We start from the raw sequence: 15,309 nt of genomic DNA on the forward strand, positions 1-15,309 counted from the left end.
TGGCGGCTTTATTGGTGGATCCTCATTTGCACACGTGCAATTTTCTACTCACTTAATCGCTAATCTTTTAATTTCTGCCTCTATTCTCTCACCACGCTTGCTTGCATACATTCACAAGCTACATCAATATGTGAAGGTCCACCCGACATTAAATATACCGAGCCAGTCTAGGGGTGATGTGTGTGACTCGGGATCCAAGGGTTCTGGAAAGTTCCATTTGCATCTCACCCTCCCATCGCAAAGGAGCTATCTAGCTGTAAGCGGCTGACAAACCCGTGTCATGTGGTCTTGTGACATTACACAAGCTGCCAAACCAATCCATGCCGGGCCGTGTCACCAGCCAAAAATCTGCCACCTGCCACGTTCACCTGCTAGAGACATGCTTGAAATTTTTTTCCCTGATAATGCCGCCAACACCAAATTTTGAGGACAGTGGGACCTTTAACGCCACGAGGTTAATACTAACCGTATCAGTTTATAGGTTTTCAAAAATGCCATACTTGTCCCTGCTGCAGAGCAAGGAACTTAGGTGCTGCACTTGGAAGAAGGCGCCTATGCCTACAGATGCACACTGCACAGCAGCGCCCCTGTAATATGCTTGCCCACTTGCCGTGCCCACCCGTGTGTTGCAAAAAGAGAAACCATGAGATAGAAGCGCCACAGTGTGATGTGCACTTTTAGACGTGACTAGCGTCATCTGCGGCTGCTCAGCTTTGATTTTGCTCAAGTGCAGCCCCTAAATTCCGTGCGTAGCAACTGACATTCATGATGGAAAATAGCGCAAAGGTACACAAAGGACGGAAGGAAGTAAGACATGGACAAGCGCTAACTCGCAACTGCAGGGTTTATTGCTGAAGCACGCAATAAATACAGGTCATATGAAAAAAATAACAGAAAAAACAAAAGAAGAGAGAAGAGAGAGAGAGAGAAGCAGCCTCCTAAATGAGAAGCTAGGTCATAACATAGGCAGTAACACACAGTAACACGTGCCACTCATTGCTGGGGTGGCACGACAAAGGCACTCATAAGCTGCCTTTGTCTTGCGGAGGCGTTTACATAGGACAAACGGGGCGGTGTCTCAACGTTAGGCTAGGGGAACACCACAACTCCTTAAAAGAACAGTGGGAATCTTCCGGAGCATTGCCGCGCTTGTAGCATTAAAGAGAACCATAAGGGGAAACAAAAGTGCACACCGCTTTTTTCTATGGCCACCGTTGTCTATGTTCTTTTTAGACATCGAGACAAGCTGGTTCGTGAAATTATGGAGGCTTACCATATTAAAAAATGTCAAAATTTGTATGTCAGCGAGCCGTCGGTTAACTTGGTAGATTGCGAATTTGATTTCTTAGCCTCTACTTTACATTTACTTTACCGTATTCACTCGCATAATGATCGCACTCACGTAATGATCGCACCCCTGAATTTTGAGGTCAAAATTCCATTTTTTAAATTCCCCGCGTAATGATCGCACCCCGAACATGGAGCCGCCTGGTGGTTGATCTGCAGTCATCCCGCAGCGAATGCATTCCGACGAGTTCCCAACCTAGTCTAGTAATGTTGGAGTTCCCATGACTCCATGCTTTGCGGCGTTTGCCATTTTGCAATTCGGCAGCGTCGAAGCGTGCTTTGTGTTTTTGTGCGAGTTTATGCCATTTCACCATGGGGCGGTATGCCAGTTACACCGCCGCGTTCAAGCTCAAGGCTGTCGACTATGCACTGGAGCATGGCAACCGCGCTACTGGTAGGCATTTCAGCGTGGACGAAATGAGGATACGCTATTGGAAGAAGCAGCGCGAGAAGCTGATGGCTACGAACAAGACACGGCGGGCTTTCCGTGGACCCAAAACGGGCAAGTTCCCTCGTGTTGAGGAGGCGGTCCTAGAATACGTGAGGGACTTGCGCAAGGATGGTTGTGCAGTGTCATTAGAAATGATACAGACGCAGGCGCGCACAACTGCCAGGAAGCTGGGAATCGCCGCAAAGGATTTCCGCGCTAGCTCCGGTTGGACGACTTGCTTCATGCGACGGAATGGACTTTCCCTGAGGCGGCGGACGTCGTTGTGCCAGCGGCTCCCAGCCGCGTATGAAAGCAAAGTGATAGACTTCCATCACTTCGTCACTAGGCTTCGCGAAAAATGCGGTTACCTCATGTCGCAAATTAGAAACACCGATCAAACTCCACTGACGTTCGACATGCCCCGGAATACAACTGTGAACGAGAAGGGTGCTCGGAGCGTCCTCGTGAAGACGTCTGGCGCAGAAAAACAGCGATGCACAGTCATGCTTGCTGTGACGGCCGACGGGCGGAAGCTGCCACCATACGTGATCTTCAAACGGAAGACTATTCCGAAGGGAAACTTTCCCCGTGGCATCCATATACGTGCACAGATGAAAGGGTGGATGACTGCAGACCTGATGGTCGACTGGATCAAGACTGTTTGGGGAAGAAGACCAGGAGCATTTCTGCTTCCCTCGCTTCTGGTTTTGGACAGTTTTAGGGGTCACCTTGTGGACAGCGTGCGTGCCAAGCTGAAAGAGCTGCGCACGGACATTGCAGTCATTCCTGGCGGCCTGACTTCGCTGCTGCAGTTTCTCGACGTGTCTTTGAACAAACCGTTCCAGGACAACGTTCGACGACTTTATGCTGAGTGGATGGCAATGGGCCAGCATGATTTGACGCCGAGCGGAAAGATTAGAAAGCCATCCGTGGAGATGCTGTGCTCGTGGATCACAGAAGCGTGGAGCAGTATCCCCGATGAGGTAGTGGCTAAGAGTGTCAAGAAGACAGGCATATCTAACGCTTTGGATGGAACGGAAGATGACTTCCTGTGGGATTGTGAAGATGCTCCCAGCGACGACACTGCCGTTTCCGATGAGTCGTGCAGCAGTGAAAGCGAGGATGGCGAGAATTCAGACTTTGATTAGAGTACTGTCGAAAAAAAATAAATGGGCATTGTGCACTCCATGTGATGCTTAATGTGCGTGTTTATTGCGAAGGTAAGCCTTACTCAGCTTTTATTTTTGGTTGTAATCGAGATATATGTTCTAAGACGTCTGACCTGCAACTTGTTTGCGTTTTCGGTGCTCAAAAATTTTTTGTAGAAAATTTACCCCGCGTAATGATCGCACCCCGAAATTTGCGTCAGTATTTTTTTAAAAAAATGTGTGATTATTATGCGAGTAAATACGGTACTTATCTACACTTAGGTGTATCTTCCCTTTTTTCTTTTTTTTTTTTCTTCCCACCCCAGAAATGAGTGGCACGTGTTACTGTGTGTTACTGCCTATGTTATGACCTAGCTTCCCATTTAGGAGGCTGCTTCTCTTTCCTTTTGTTTTTTCTGTTATTTTTTTCATGTGACCTGTATTTATTGCGTGCTTCAGCAATAAACCCTGCAGTTGCGAGTTAGCGCTTGTCCGTGTCTTACTTCCTTCTGTCCTTCGTGTACTTTCACGCTATTTTCCATCATGAATGTTAACCAACTCGCCCAACTTTTGGCATTACTTAGCAACTGACGTGAGAATGACATTTTCGAAAATCTCAAAATTGATATATTATTTACAGTAACCTTCAAGTCTAACAATAAATAAAGAGCGGAACGAAAATAAATAAAAAGTTAATGACGAAATATTAGCCAACCAGTAATACAGTTAACCCATCTTAGCTGTAGTCTAATGCACATGATCACTGACAAATGGAATGCTGAATGGTATGTTTTCAACTCAAAAAGCCTGTTTTTAAAATTTGACACTCTCGGTAAAACACCCTGTAAGTGCCAGCCATATGTGCGTGTGCTTAAAATAGTGCCACAGCACAATTGAAACCAGCAGCAATCGTGCAAGGCACATAACAGTAACACAGTGTCTTGCAGTCTCATTGTTCGAAAAGCAGACGTGCTCTACTCACAAAAAGGTAAAAAATAAAATTCAGGTGTTTTCAACAAAGCAGCCAAGAGAAAGAGTTCCAAAAAGCACTAAGCATTGACAGTGGTCCACAAAGCAATAAAATGCATCTGCATGTTAAAAACACAAATCTAAATTGTCGACTCTAACTGAAATCAACTTTTGTGCAATTTAGCTTACCTCAGCAATTTTTTTGGTATAGATTTTATAGAAAGTGCACTGTAAACAGCTGTAGCAAACAAACATGGGTGGGAAAGATGGATGGGGGGAGGAGCTGGTCACTTACTGATCTCTGAGGACATCTCCATCTCCGTTGGGGTACAGTGCATGTACATATATTTGGCTCATGATAGCTCTCTCGATTGTGCGCTGAGCAAGGTTGATTTGTACATCACTGGCCACTGCAAACATAGCCCCCACAATCACATGGCTTGCATGAGCACACTTATAACTTTGAAAATGAGACATCAAAGCGACAAAGGTGGCAGAGTAATAATAGCAACAAAAAAAACAAAGCAAAAACAAACAAATGCAGCACAGCTGGCCTGAACTTCCATTTTCCAATTTGTAGTGTAGAATTAACTCTTTGGTCAGGTCAAAAAAGGTGCACGAGTCCATCACACCTGTCTACAGCACTCGAGCGGTGCTGTGCAGAAGAAGTAGAGTGAAATTCTAAGATAGATGCCGGCTTCTGCCGACATTACTTGAGGTCTACCGCAGCCGCACAGTCATGCCAACTGCACAGGTGCAAGAGCATTGACTCTAATAAAGCAGCTGCATTAATATTTAACCTAATTTGCTTCGAGGCACTCCAGACAGGTATGATAGACCGTGAACTCAGGCAGTTCAAACTCCCTGCAGGGCTGCACCAGTGATAATCTCAGTCTGATTGAAGGCCAAAAACTTAGCAATTTTCTTTACCTTCATCTTAACAATTTGTGCTTAAAACATACACACTGCAATGTACAGTGAAAGCCTAATTCCAATTTTTAGATAACTCGACTGCCTGACTTGGTCTGGCCAAGCTCCATAAAGCCTATGTATAAAAAAGCCTCTTAATATGAATGTCCGCTGTGGGCAATTTGAACTATGTGCTGCCGTGCCTGGCACAGAGCCCGAGAAATGTTCCTGCTATAGGGTGGCCAAGTCGAGGCTGAATCGCATCCAGAATGAGGAGAGATTAATGAGTAAGGAAGGTAAAACCGCCTAAAACCAAACCAGAGCAGTGACCTGCATGGCGTCTGTGGCGACAGCTGCCTCCTTCCTGTTTTATGTGACTTCCAAGACTTGAACTAAAATATAAGTTATTAATTAAACCTTCCCTTAAATGGGAAATCTGGATAATTCAAACTGTTGGCACGGTCCACCAACTAACACCCATGCAAGGGTATGGCTTGACCCTCGCTAATTCAAAACCTACAAGTCTTGCACTGGTTAATACGAAAAAGATCCTCAAGAAAGGCACCTAAGATCAGCATGGTAAGAGATTGTGAAAACACCCCTTCTGAAACCTTATTTGCATGTTCAGTGGTGACATGATCAGCATACACAATGTAGACCAGAGAGTCTCCATCATGCATGCTTTGTCAGATCAGGCGTCAGTTCGTTAGACCTGCGGCTAGTGTGGCTATGCTATCTCTTGGTGCAGTTTGTTTGGATTCCAAGCATGTCTTCGGCATGCTTGGTTTCATGAAGTGACGATGCCAACAACTAAGTGGTGTTATTACACTCCTGCTTTCAAGCAGAAAGTTGTGCTTGCAGCAGAAAGCTCATCAAACCTTCAGGAACAGAAAGAGTACAGTGTGGATGAAACGAATATTTACTGCTGGCAAAACAATGCTGTTCAGCTGCACTGAAACTGGGACATTGCAGAGGCTGTCACCATGCTGTGGAAGGCAAAGTTGTTCATTAGGACGCAGAGGAACTTCCTGTTGCCACATAGATAATCCAAGCCAAGGCCAGGGATGTTGTAAAAAAATGAGGTATCTCCCGCACTGAGTTCAAGGTGAGCACAGGCTGATTTCAAGAATTATGATGCAGTTCAGTTTTAGCCTGCGGCAAAAAACTTCAGTGTGTCCAAAGTCAGTGTGCTGAGATGGTTGTGTAGTCATTCCTGAAATGCAGCATCTCAAAAGTGCTGGAAGACACCAAAGACAACGTGTTGCGGGATGAAAAGAGTGACAAAGAAGTGTCCAGTAAAAAGAATCAGTCGAGCTCATAGAGAGCACAACCAGAATTCTTTTGAATAAAGGTCTTTCCTTGGGGAGGGGGGATGGCTTACTTCGCGGTAGGCTTAGACCCAAGTAAATACGGTAACGCGTCCGCATTAAAATATGCTGACCACTTATTTCGGTTTTGCTTTTATGGACTCCATGCCAGCCCAAAGGATGGCAGCAACCGACTATGCATCAGCCAAGCAACCAAGCCCAGCTGTGTATAGTTTTGGACGCTGCTTAGCGGCGCTGCCCGTTTTCTCATGACGCATGTGGTGTCTGTCAGTTTTCTCAGGGTTATGTGATGATCTGAAATTTGAAAAACCAAAATTTTTTTTCCAGTCCTTCAAAAGCACTATGACAGATATCTTAACATAAACTGTTATTGCATTTTATTCCATATATATGTAACATTATAATTCCTCGAAATTGGAGCGAACTGGTGCGGTAAATATTTTCCAAACAATGTTTTTGTTTCTTGTGAAGACAGTTATCTAGTATGGCAACTAGTGATTTCTGACATTACAATAGCATATCAACATATCAGCCTCAAGCAGTCTGCCATTTGGTGTTCGCTGCATTGAAGTGCCTACATGCACACTGTGGATGGAAAACAGAAAGTTTGCTTTAGCAATAAAACTTGAATAAAAACATATCATTAATGGACACTTGGAGAACAAATGCTCTGGTGAACAGCAGTGAATGACTGAAATGACCAAAACAAAAATGAAGGCTTTACCAAGTAAAGCAGAGTGTGCGATGTCTGCTTGGACTATTTACACATGGAGCAGACAGGCCAATGTCAGGTAGAAGTTTTACCCTGCCTAGGTGAATTTTGCGATGCCCTGAGCCTAGTCAACACCTTCTAGTTTCGCCTCCATCGAAACGCAGTCGCCGGTGGTCGGTATTGAGCCCCGATACTTCAGCACAGTAGTCGGGCATCTTACCACTGCACCACGGCGGGCTTACGATATCATCCATTGTCGTTTTTTAATGACATAATTACCAAAAACAATGGTTTTCAATAAGGAGCGCTTTTAAATCAATTGCAACAGTAATAAAAATTATCGTACAATTTCAATCTTTGTGGTTCATTTCACAGTCCAATATATGAAGAATAAGTGTGTAAGTTTCATAAGTAAAAGCTACGAACGTTTCTGGAAACCGAAATGGCAGAAAACTCAGTTTCAGGAAAAGGAATAAAAAAAAAACATTCATACAGCTGCTACATATGTCATATAGTGTTGTCCAGGAGGGTTAAAATGGCCTTAATTTATAGCTAAGTCTTCCTTTTACTAGTTCTTTGCCCGTGCTTCTGGTCGCTTTTTTTTCCTCGCATATCTTGTGGCATCGACAGAGTGACAGAGGGATTTCCTGATGCGCTGTTGGTCACCAGTCATGAAAGCTTTCAAACAAGCTTTCACCTTTCCCATGTAGTTAAAACGTGTAACCAATGAGGTGAAATCTTTTAGTAGTACACGAGGTAGTCTGCACGTTCTTCAATATGCGCGGGAATGCTACAGTATACCCAACCTGCATGGTCTAAATCTCATGCGTTGCTCTTTAAAACATTTTTGCTGTTAAATACACAAAAAAAAAGGAAAAGAAAAAAAAAATAAAGAGATGCATGCATGTAAACAAGTGTGATTATTAAACTTAAAGAAGAAGCAAAATACCAAACAAAAAGCAACGAAAATATTTTCCAATACATAGAATTCGGAACTGTTAGTTTTTGCTCATCAAAATACGCATGTGGCTGAAAAACATAGCCATCTTTGGAATGGCTTTATTTAAGGGTATAATTTTTTGCCAACCATAGAAAGATGATTATAAGAATTGGTGAAATAAAATTTATAAACAGTCAGTTCGGAGGATCTTCAACTCGCACTGAAACATTCTACAGTGATGCAACCTAAGTGGTCATGCGTCCCTCTTGTTAGTGATTTTGTTGATAAATGCAAGCAAAAATAGTCATACATGTTTCAAAACTAGTACTATTGAAGAGGGGTTTATTGGGGGTTATTTGGAGGACTGGAGACAGTGACCGCTGACACAAGACGACTGTAGAGCGAAGCACAATCTCGTCCGAACAAGACAGTCCGAGCTCTCAGTGCACGCGCCAGCTGATCGGCGTCTTCGTCGTCGCTAGTGTCGGTGCTGTATCATCTTCCTTACAATTGCCCCGGCGGAAAGAGGGAGCTATCCTGGCGACTTAAGACAAGGGTATGACAAGGGATTCGTAGTATGGCTTAAGTCGACTGACGTGAACAACTTCTCACCTGCGGCGACGGTGGTCCGAAGAAGGCGTTGCCGGTTCCACGACATAGTTAACTGGTAATGTACGCTCTACACGGTGATGTACGCGGTGATGTACACTTCCCTGAAAGACCCTTCTTGGTCTTTCAGGGAAGCCAACCAGCAGAGGGCATGGTGGTCAGTGATGATGTTGAAGGGGCGGCCATATAAGTAGGGGCGAAACTTTGTTAAGGCCCACACGATTGCAAGTCACTCCTATTCCGTGACGGTGCAGTTAGATTCAGCTTTCGTTAACGCTCGGCTAGCTTAAGCAACCACATATTCGGAAAAGCCGGGTTTGCATTGAGCGAGGACAGCACCAAGGCCGATGCCACTGACGTCAGTGTGCACCTCTGTAGGAGCGGATGGGTTGTAATGGCGGAGAATGGGCGGAGAGGTCATTTTGTTATCACGAGGATTTCATGAAGACCGTGACGAATGAGCGGTGGTCGCTTTCCTACACTTAAGATGTGCATTGTCGTGAAGCATCTATGTAAGTATTTGTGAAATAATAAAGCCCGGCTTTCTATGCAGTACAGCTTCTCATTTATGCCCTTAGTGAAATCCCTCAAGCCATGTGATTCTATCCATGTGCTTGCCGAATTCACTTCAAAGCCCTTGTTCACAAACGTGGCTGAAGAAATAAGCCCTAGAATGCGTTTACATGACGCGCGACGAAAGACTAGGCTAACGACGACTGAGGCAGAACGATGCTATGATAAGGTGGTTAAAGATGCCGTAACATTTCAGTTAACGTAAAACTTGACAGTAGAAATCCATGTCAAAAGTTGGCTGAACAGTTACGGTGTCCATTTTTCTGCCTTATCCAAGCATCGTTCTGCCTCCGTCGTTGTTGGCCTTGTCTTTCGTTCATAAGTAAAAAGACAATCAAATTCCCCGCCAAAAGTACATCACTGTGACATCACAAGCAATGTCACACGTTTGTTTTGCCTCACAGTTCACAGGGGACGCCGGAAAACTAAAGCCTCGCTCAGAGTCGACATGCAGGCTTCTATGGGAGTTATGCTACCATGCCAATTCTACCATGGTCGCGCTGTGCACAAGCTGCGGAGTGTGGAATGCTGCAGACGAGAGAGGTTGAGGGGGACACGTGCGGAGGGCGTGTATTGTGGACAATTGTTTGCACGCTGGGAGGGAAGAGTGAACTGTGCGCAGTGTGGTTTAAAGCTGTGCGCTGAGTCTGCTGTCCCGTAAGAACACGAACAGCAGTTTTAGGGCGCGCTGCACTTTATTAAAAAAAAAAAAAAAAACACGTCCGTCTGTGTGCTTCGTGAGTGCCACGAAGGAAGGGAAAAAGTAATGGGTTTGATCGCTCGCGATGGGGGTGGCTAGAGAGGCATGAGGGAGGTAGGTAAATGTGACATGATATCCAGTTTTGTAGGAGCTTTCCCAGGAGGCCGCTAGGTGTGGCGATTTGAGAAATATTCATTAAAATACTTACTTTCTGCTCATTTCTGTTCATGATGTGTGTTGTTTTGGTCACTGAATTCGACAGCTACCATCTGCGCTAGGAATCTAAGTGGCAATTTTTTTTGTTCAGTATCCTTTTAAGAAGAAAAAAAGAAAGCAAGTTCGCGAAAACATGAAAATATACTTCGGTACGTGAAACTGAATCTGTTAGTTCCGATTTTGCAAAATTCACAAGGAGTTACAAATCTGGCTGTCTTTCGAAAAGATTTAGTTAGAAGCATAATTACTTTTTCTAATCATTCAGAAATGATTGTGTAATATAATAAAATTTGAAAAACTTTTTTTTTTTTCTTTTTCAAAAATACTAATGTTCAGAATGGCCTCCTACCTTAAGCTTTTTGTTTTGCAAGGCCAACCAGTAGAGAATGCTCGAAGCTCTAAAACTGGGATTACATGTTTTCAAAGTGTACTTAATGCTTGCTAACCTGGGCCTATGTCTTAATGCGTACCCATCTGAACTAGCACATATGAGCCGATGCTATTACTCACGCTATCACTGCATACTAGGCAGATAGGACTTGCAGTGCTGGGGATGTGGGAGAAGCGAGGTACTTACTTTGCCATGTAGGGTCTATTTCCATTTGCTGAAACAGATACTGTAGAAACTGTTCCACTAGCTGGGCCTGGAAATGAAGGGTAAAAAAGAAAAGGTACAGCAACCCTGGTCAAAGAAGCAATACCACTGACAGCTTCACTGAGCTCTTTTGGAATGACAACAAGAATATTTTAATAAAATCAAAGTAGGTCAAAATTCTCAAAAAAGGCACAGGGAATGTCAAAAGCATGCAGGCAGCAGCTAAGCTGCGCAAAGAGGCACGTGCGACAATCCCACAGCTTCTACAGAGGGTGACAATTATTCAGATTCCTGAGAACCTCGATAGCCTCATAACTAGACTATACAGCAGAACTATAGTAAAATGAGACATACTAAAAACTTCAATATATACAGTGTAAACCACTTATAACGTAAATCGTGGGGGCAGCGAAAATTGGCACTATAAGCGGTACCACACTATAACCAAAACATTATTTTTTTCAGGTCAAAATACACGCCAGACAGGTCGGTTTTCTTTCAAAAGCACCTTATTATTCTGTCAAAAAAAGCAATCCACTAAGTGAATCTGTTGCACGCCTAGATTAGTTTTCAAACATTAATACTATTTTTAGCACACCACGTGGCGCTAAAAATGCATGTGCGCTTGTTATCAGCACATGCCCAGTTCCGCGAAGGTGGTCGCACAACCTCTGCAGTCGAGCTGCACATGCTATGCTAAAGCATCACTTAGCTTTTTCCATTCACACAAAGAATGCAAGGCGTCTCGGAACAAGAGCTCTTGGTTGGAAAACAAGCCTTGCAGTGAGACTGACTGAGGAATCCTGATTTAGTGTTTAGTGCGCTGTTGTGGCAGCCCACTATACCGTACCTCTGCTTTGCTTTGGAGAGGCCGTTCTGCCATCGCAAAATACCACCTCGCACAAATCATTTGTTGAACGTCATAGCAATTTACCTGAGAGTCTGTTAAAGTGGCACACCAATGTTTCAGGTTCACAGCCTCGCGAGCAATGTGGTGCTGCCGTTGAACGAAGACAGACACTATCCCGCTATAAAAACAAGCGCTTCTGCTCACTAATTTAAGAGAAGAGAGATGTGCGAGTGAAGGAGAGCATCAGAGAGGTCATGGCGAAAAAATGTGGTGCGACCTAGATGCATGGAAAGGAGAAAAGTGAAAGAACGCCAGAGGGAAAAGAGCAGCTATTGCACTATCCTGCACAAGATGGGAGCAACACGTGGAAACAGAAGGAGAGAAAACGAGCGGCGCCCGCGCGCAGAGCATGCACTTGTGTCGCGCCTCAACACATGGTGTAATGTGTTGTGCCACACAGGGAAGCCTGGTGCGGCGCAGCAGGGAAGTGCACATTCTGTTTCACGCCGACACAAAGGGGATTTTAAACCCACACTATAACTGATTTTTCGCTTTGCATAACAGCATAGTAAGCGGTATGACCTTACACAAAGTCTTATGGCGGCAGACTGGTGGCCGGCAAAAACCGCAATCAACCGGTCCTGAACTATAAGCAGTTATGCCGTAAGTGATCTCCACTGTAGCAAAGTGAACCTGCAGCCAGATTTCGCCTTCCACCAACAACTGTTGTTTTTTTTTTTTTTTCATTTATAGTAATAACAACAATAAGTATTGAAAAGAAATATAAAGTCAAACCTCGACATAATAGACACGCATTAACGAATTATTGAATATATCGAACTCTTCCGAAATATTTTTGTCAAAAACATGTATTTTTAACTTCCCATAGCGAACGCGGTTCGGCATAAAACGGATACAGTAAAAGCTCGTTAATTCGAACTTAAAGGGACCGGGAAAAAAGTTCGAATTATCCGATGTTCGAATTATCGAATGGCCTCGAAAAAAACTGACCAGAACCACTTTATTACGGTAAATGTATCGTATTTAGTCGCGTAACGAACTCGCTCACATAATGAACCCACCCAGCCCCGATTTGCGCCTATGAATCTGAAAAAAAAAATAATAATAAAGGCATCAGTCATTAGCGCGTTCCTCCGTTTCGCGCCAGCGGCGTCACGGTCCACAACACATTTCTATGCAGTGCGCCAAGATGCTGCGCAGCGATAACGCCGTGTTTATCTTTTGACATTAGCTCCGGCAGGGAGGAGGGAAGCGAACTTGGCAAAGTGCCAGCGCTTGTCTGGTTGTGTAAGCCTCCTTTTCAGTATGTTCACTTTATCATGCTATGAGCGACTGGGGCGGGCGGCGCCGTCTACTGCCACTCCAATCATCGAAACGAACGGTGCTAAAAGCTGGCGTCATGCTCGCGGCTGACTCGCGTGCTTCTGTTGACTGATAGGTGGAAGGATGGATGGCTATCGAAAAAAAAAAGTTTAACCCATAGTGCCCGTCCAAGATCATAGCCTTTTATGGGTGTTGGCTGGGACTGCGCCGACAGTACTTATTCCTATTTCCAAATTAACAGGGTTGGAATTAACAAATATTTAGTTACGAGCTATGCAGGTTGCGCAGAAGAGAGAGCAGGCAGCCGCTGCCGCGTGGCCATGCACTGACCCTGCCGCCGTCCCCTCCCTCCAACGCCGCCAGCCAGTCATGGCGCCATTTAAGTTTTACCCACTCTGCCATGGTTTTACCTGGTTCCATCTTCTGTTCCCGTTTTGGACATGCGCAGCCTCTAATTATGCCTACTGATTGCAGAGTTGTTTCTTTACTTTCTCTTTTTTTTTCTTTTTGCCGCATGATGTGCACCAAGCCACCCAGAAGCGGAGGCGCGTAGTTCGAATTATCTGTAGCGGAACCGACTCGTGTTCGAATTAACCGGCTTTTTTATACACAGATCTCTATGGAGCTTAGCCGGACCAAGTAGTGTAGTTCGAATTATCCGAAAATTCGAATTATCGAGGTTCGAATTAACGAGCTTTCACTGTATTAAGAACTTCGCGACGCCGAGCACTACCTCAATTTTTTAGCAGGAGGTAGGCTTCGTTGCACTATATGTGTGTTGTGCGGCACAGCAAACGTTCAGGACTACCTCGCAGGCGTCTGATCCAGGGATTGTCGACAGAAATTTCCAGCATTTTGCTTAACTCGAAACTCCGCTTACCACGAAATTTTTCCCGGATTTTACAACTTCGACCTAACAAAGTTTACTGTAGTTAATTAAACTGAGTTTTTTACATCGCAATTCGTTTTTTCCATTTTTCTCAAAATGTAAATTTTGCCTACTCTTCCATTTTGCGGGTGGCACTGTGGCTTTCCTACTCATTAAATTTTAATTATTTTTTAACTGGCTTGTGATAGAGTAAGGACCACAACAAAGCTATAAGAGATCTGCACTGCATAAAAATTTTGAAAACATACGAAACTGCGTTCAAAACAGCGCAAGAAAGTGGTGTCTCGATAAGTGCGATTTAAACTATATAATCGCGAGCATTTATGCGCACTCCTTCATAGTCAAAGCCTCTCCCTCTTTTTAATTTTTTTCCCAGCCATTCGCATAACATAGGAATTTCGGCAAAATTACAGCGAAGCGAGCGGCCGACACTGGCACTGCTACGAGCAACAAGTAGTCGGAGAGTGAGTCGGCGACAGCTGTTCGGAGGTGACAAGGGCATGTTTCCGAATAGTTTGTGTAGGCGCGGCGTGACAGGATCACCAAAACAACGCAAACGTCATGTGTTTTTGCAGTGTGACAGTGTGACTCCGCCATGAGAGCATATGGCGGAATCACACTGCAAACGAGTTTTTGGCCGTGACATATCAATGTTATGTCTTCTGTTTTCTGACGTCAAGTAAAAACCTGGCAACTACGAACCCAAACCAAAATTGCTGTATGCTAATAATAAGATAATAAATTATGTAATGCAATTTTGGCTTCTAGCACCATGCTCTATGCTTACAGAATCACTACGCACTATTTACAACACAAAAGTGCAGCACAAAAATTTGGTGTCCCTACCCTTTTAAACAATTTAAAACAATGCAAGGGATGAAAGTCAGAATGTGTGTCAAGCTTCACACAGCTTAAAAAATCTACAAATTTTCGTGCAAAAGCACTAGCTGTTCCACATGCTGGGGTTTGAGGTGCTCCATTCTGCAACTTACAATGGCTCCTGCAGCCGAAAAAAATCACTTCTTGTCTGGGTGGCTGGTATAGAAAGGTATCTATGGGCAGCCGCAACCAGGGTTGGGTAAAGGTGGCTGCCCTCACTTTTTCACCGCTTCGGGCCGGGAAAGAAGGGGGGCCAAGAACCAACAAACCTCATCCAAGATTGTACAGCTTGACTTATGATGTGCATACGAACTGAAGTGTGTCAAAACGCTCCACACAGAGTCCCCTGAAGGGTCTGCAGAGCAAGTGCTGTTCTCACTTGTTGCTGTACCATGTTGATCAACTGGCACAGTGTCTTCTGCTGCCGTAGCGAGTGGAGTCAACGCCCATGGCTTTGCGGGTCGTTCAGCATAACAGACACCTTTGTATCTAGGACCAACTAAATTGCCAATGCAGGCAGGCGCGACATCTGAATATCAGGGAACCTCGTCTCGATGCTACACAAAAGGCTTGAGGCAAGCAATGCTGTCTTATCACTTTCGGAAACATGTTCAGCTAGAACCACCTTGGTACGCTGCAACGGGGGAATGACTTGTGACAGCGTGGAATAGCTGTCCCCAGACAGTTCAGTTGTGGCATCGTCAAGTGGCTTCAAGACTTGCACTGCTGCATTCATAAGCTTCCACTCGCGTTCAAGTTTGAGACTGCGTCAGATTCTGAAAATTCTAGTGATGACCGTACGGAGCTTCACGAGCCTGGCCATCTTGGTGTGCTCACTGTTCCATCGTGTCGGGATGTCTTGTATAACCCT

The 15,309-nt window shown here is 44.6% G+C and overlaps 1 protein-coding gene across 3 annotated transcripts in view; it reads right to left on the minus strand.

The window, feature by feature from the left end:
• Positions 1-15,309, minus strand: part of Gapvd1 (GTPase activating protein and VPS9 domains 1) — a 120,218-nt gene that overhangs the window by 6,681 nt on the left and 98,228 nt on the right. For all 3 annotated transcript variants that reach the window (XM_084588183.1, XM_084588182.1, XM_084588184.1), the window contains exons 18-19: positions 10,459-10,525; positions 4,190-4,304 (exon numbers count right to left, since the gene is read on the minus strand). In XM_084588183.1, the coding sequence (XP_084444309.1) occupies positions 4,190-4,304; positions 10,459-10,525 (182 nt within the window). The remainder of the gene's footprint in view (positions 1-4,189; positions 4,305-10,458; positions 10,526-15,309) is intronic.

The sequence above is a fragment of the Amblyomma maculatum genome, chromosome 1, assembly GCF_055883805.1.
Source record: "Amblyomma maculatum isolate TAMU_Amacu chromosome 1, ASM5588380v1, whole genome shotgun sequence".
Classification (NCBI taxonomy): Eukaryota; Metazoa; Arthropoda; class Arachnida; order Ixodida; family Ixodidae; genus Amblyomma; species Amblyomma maculatum.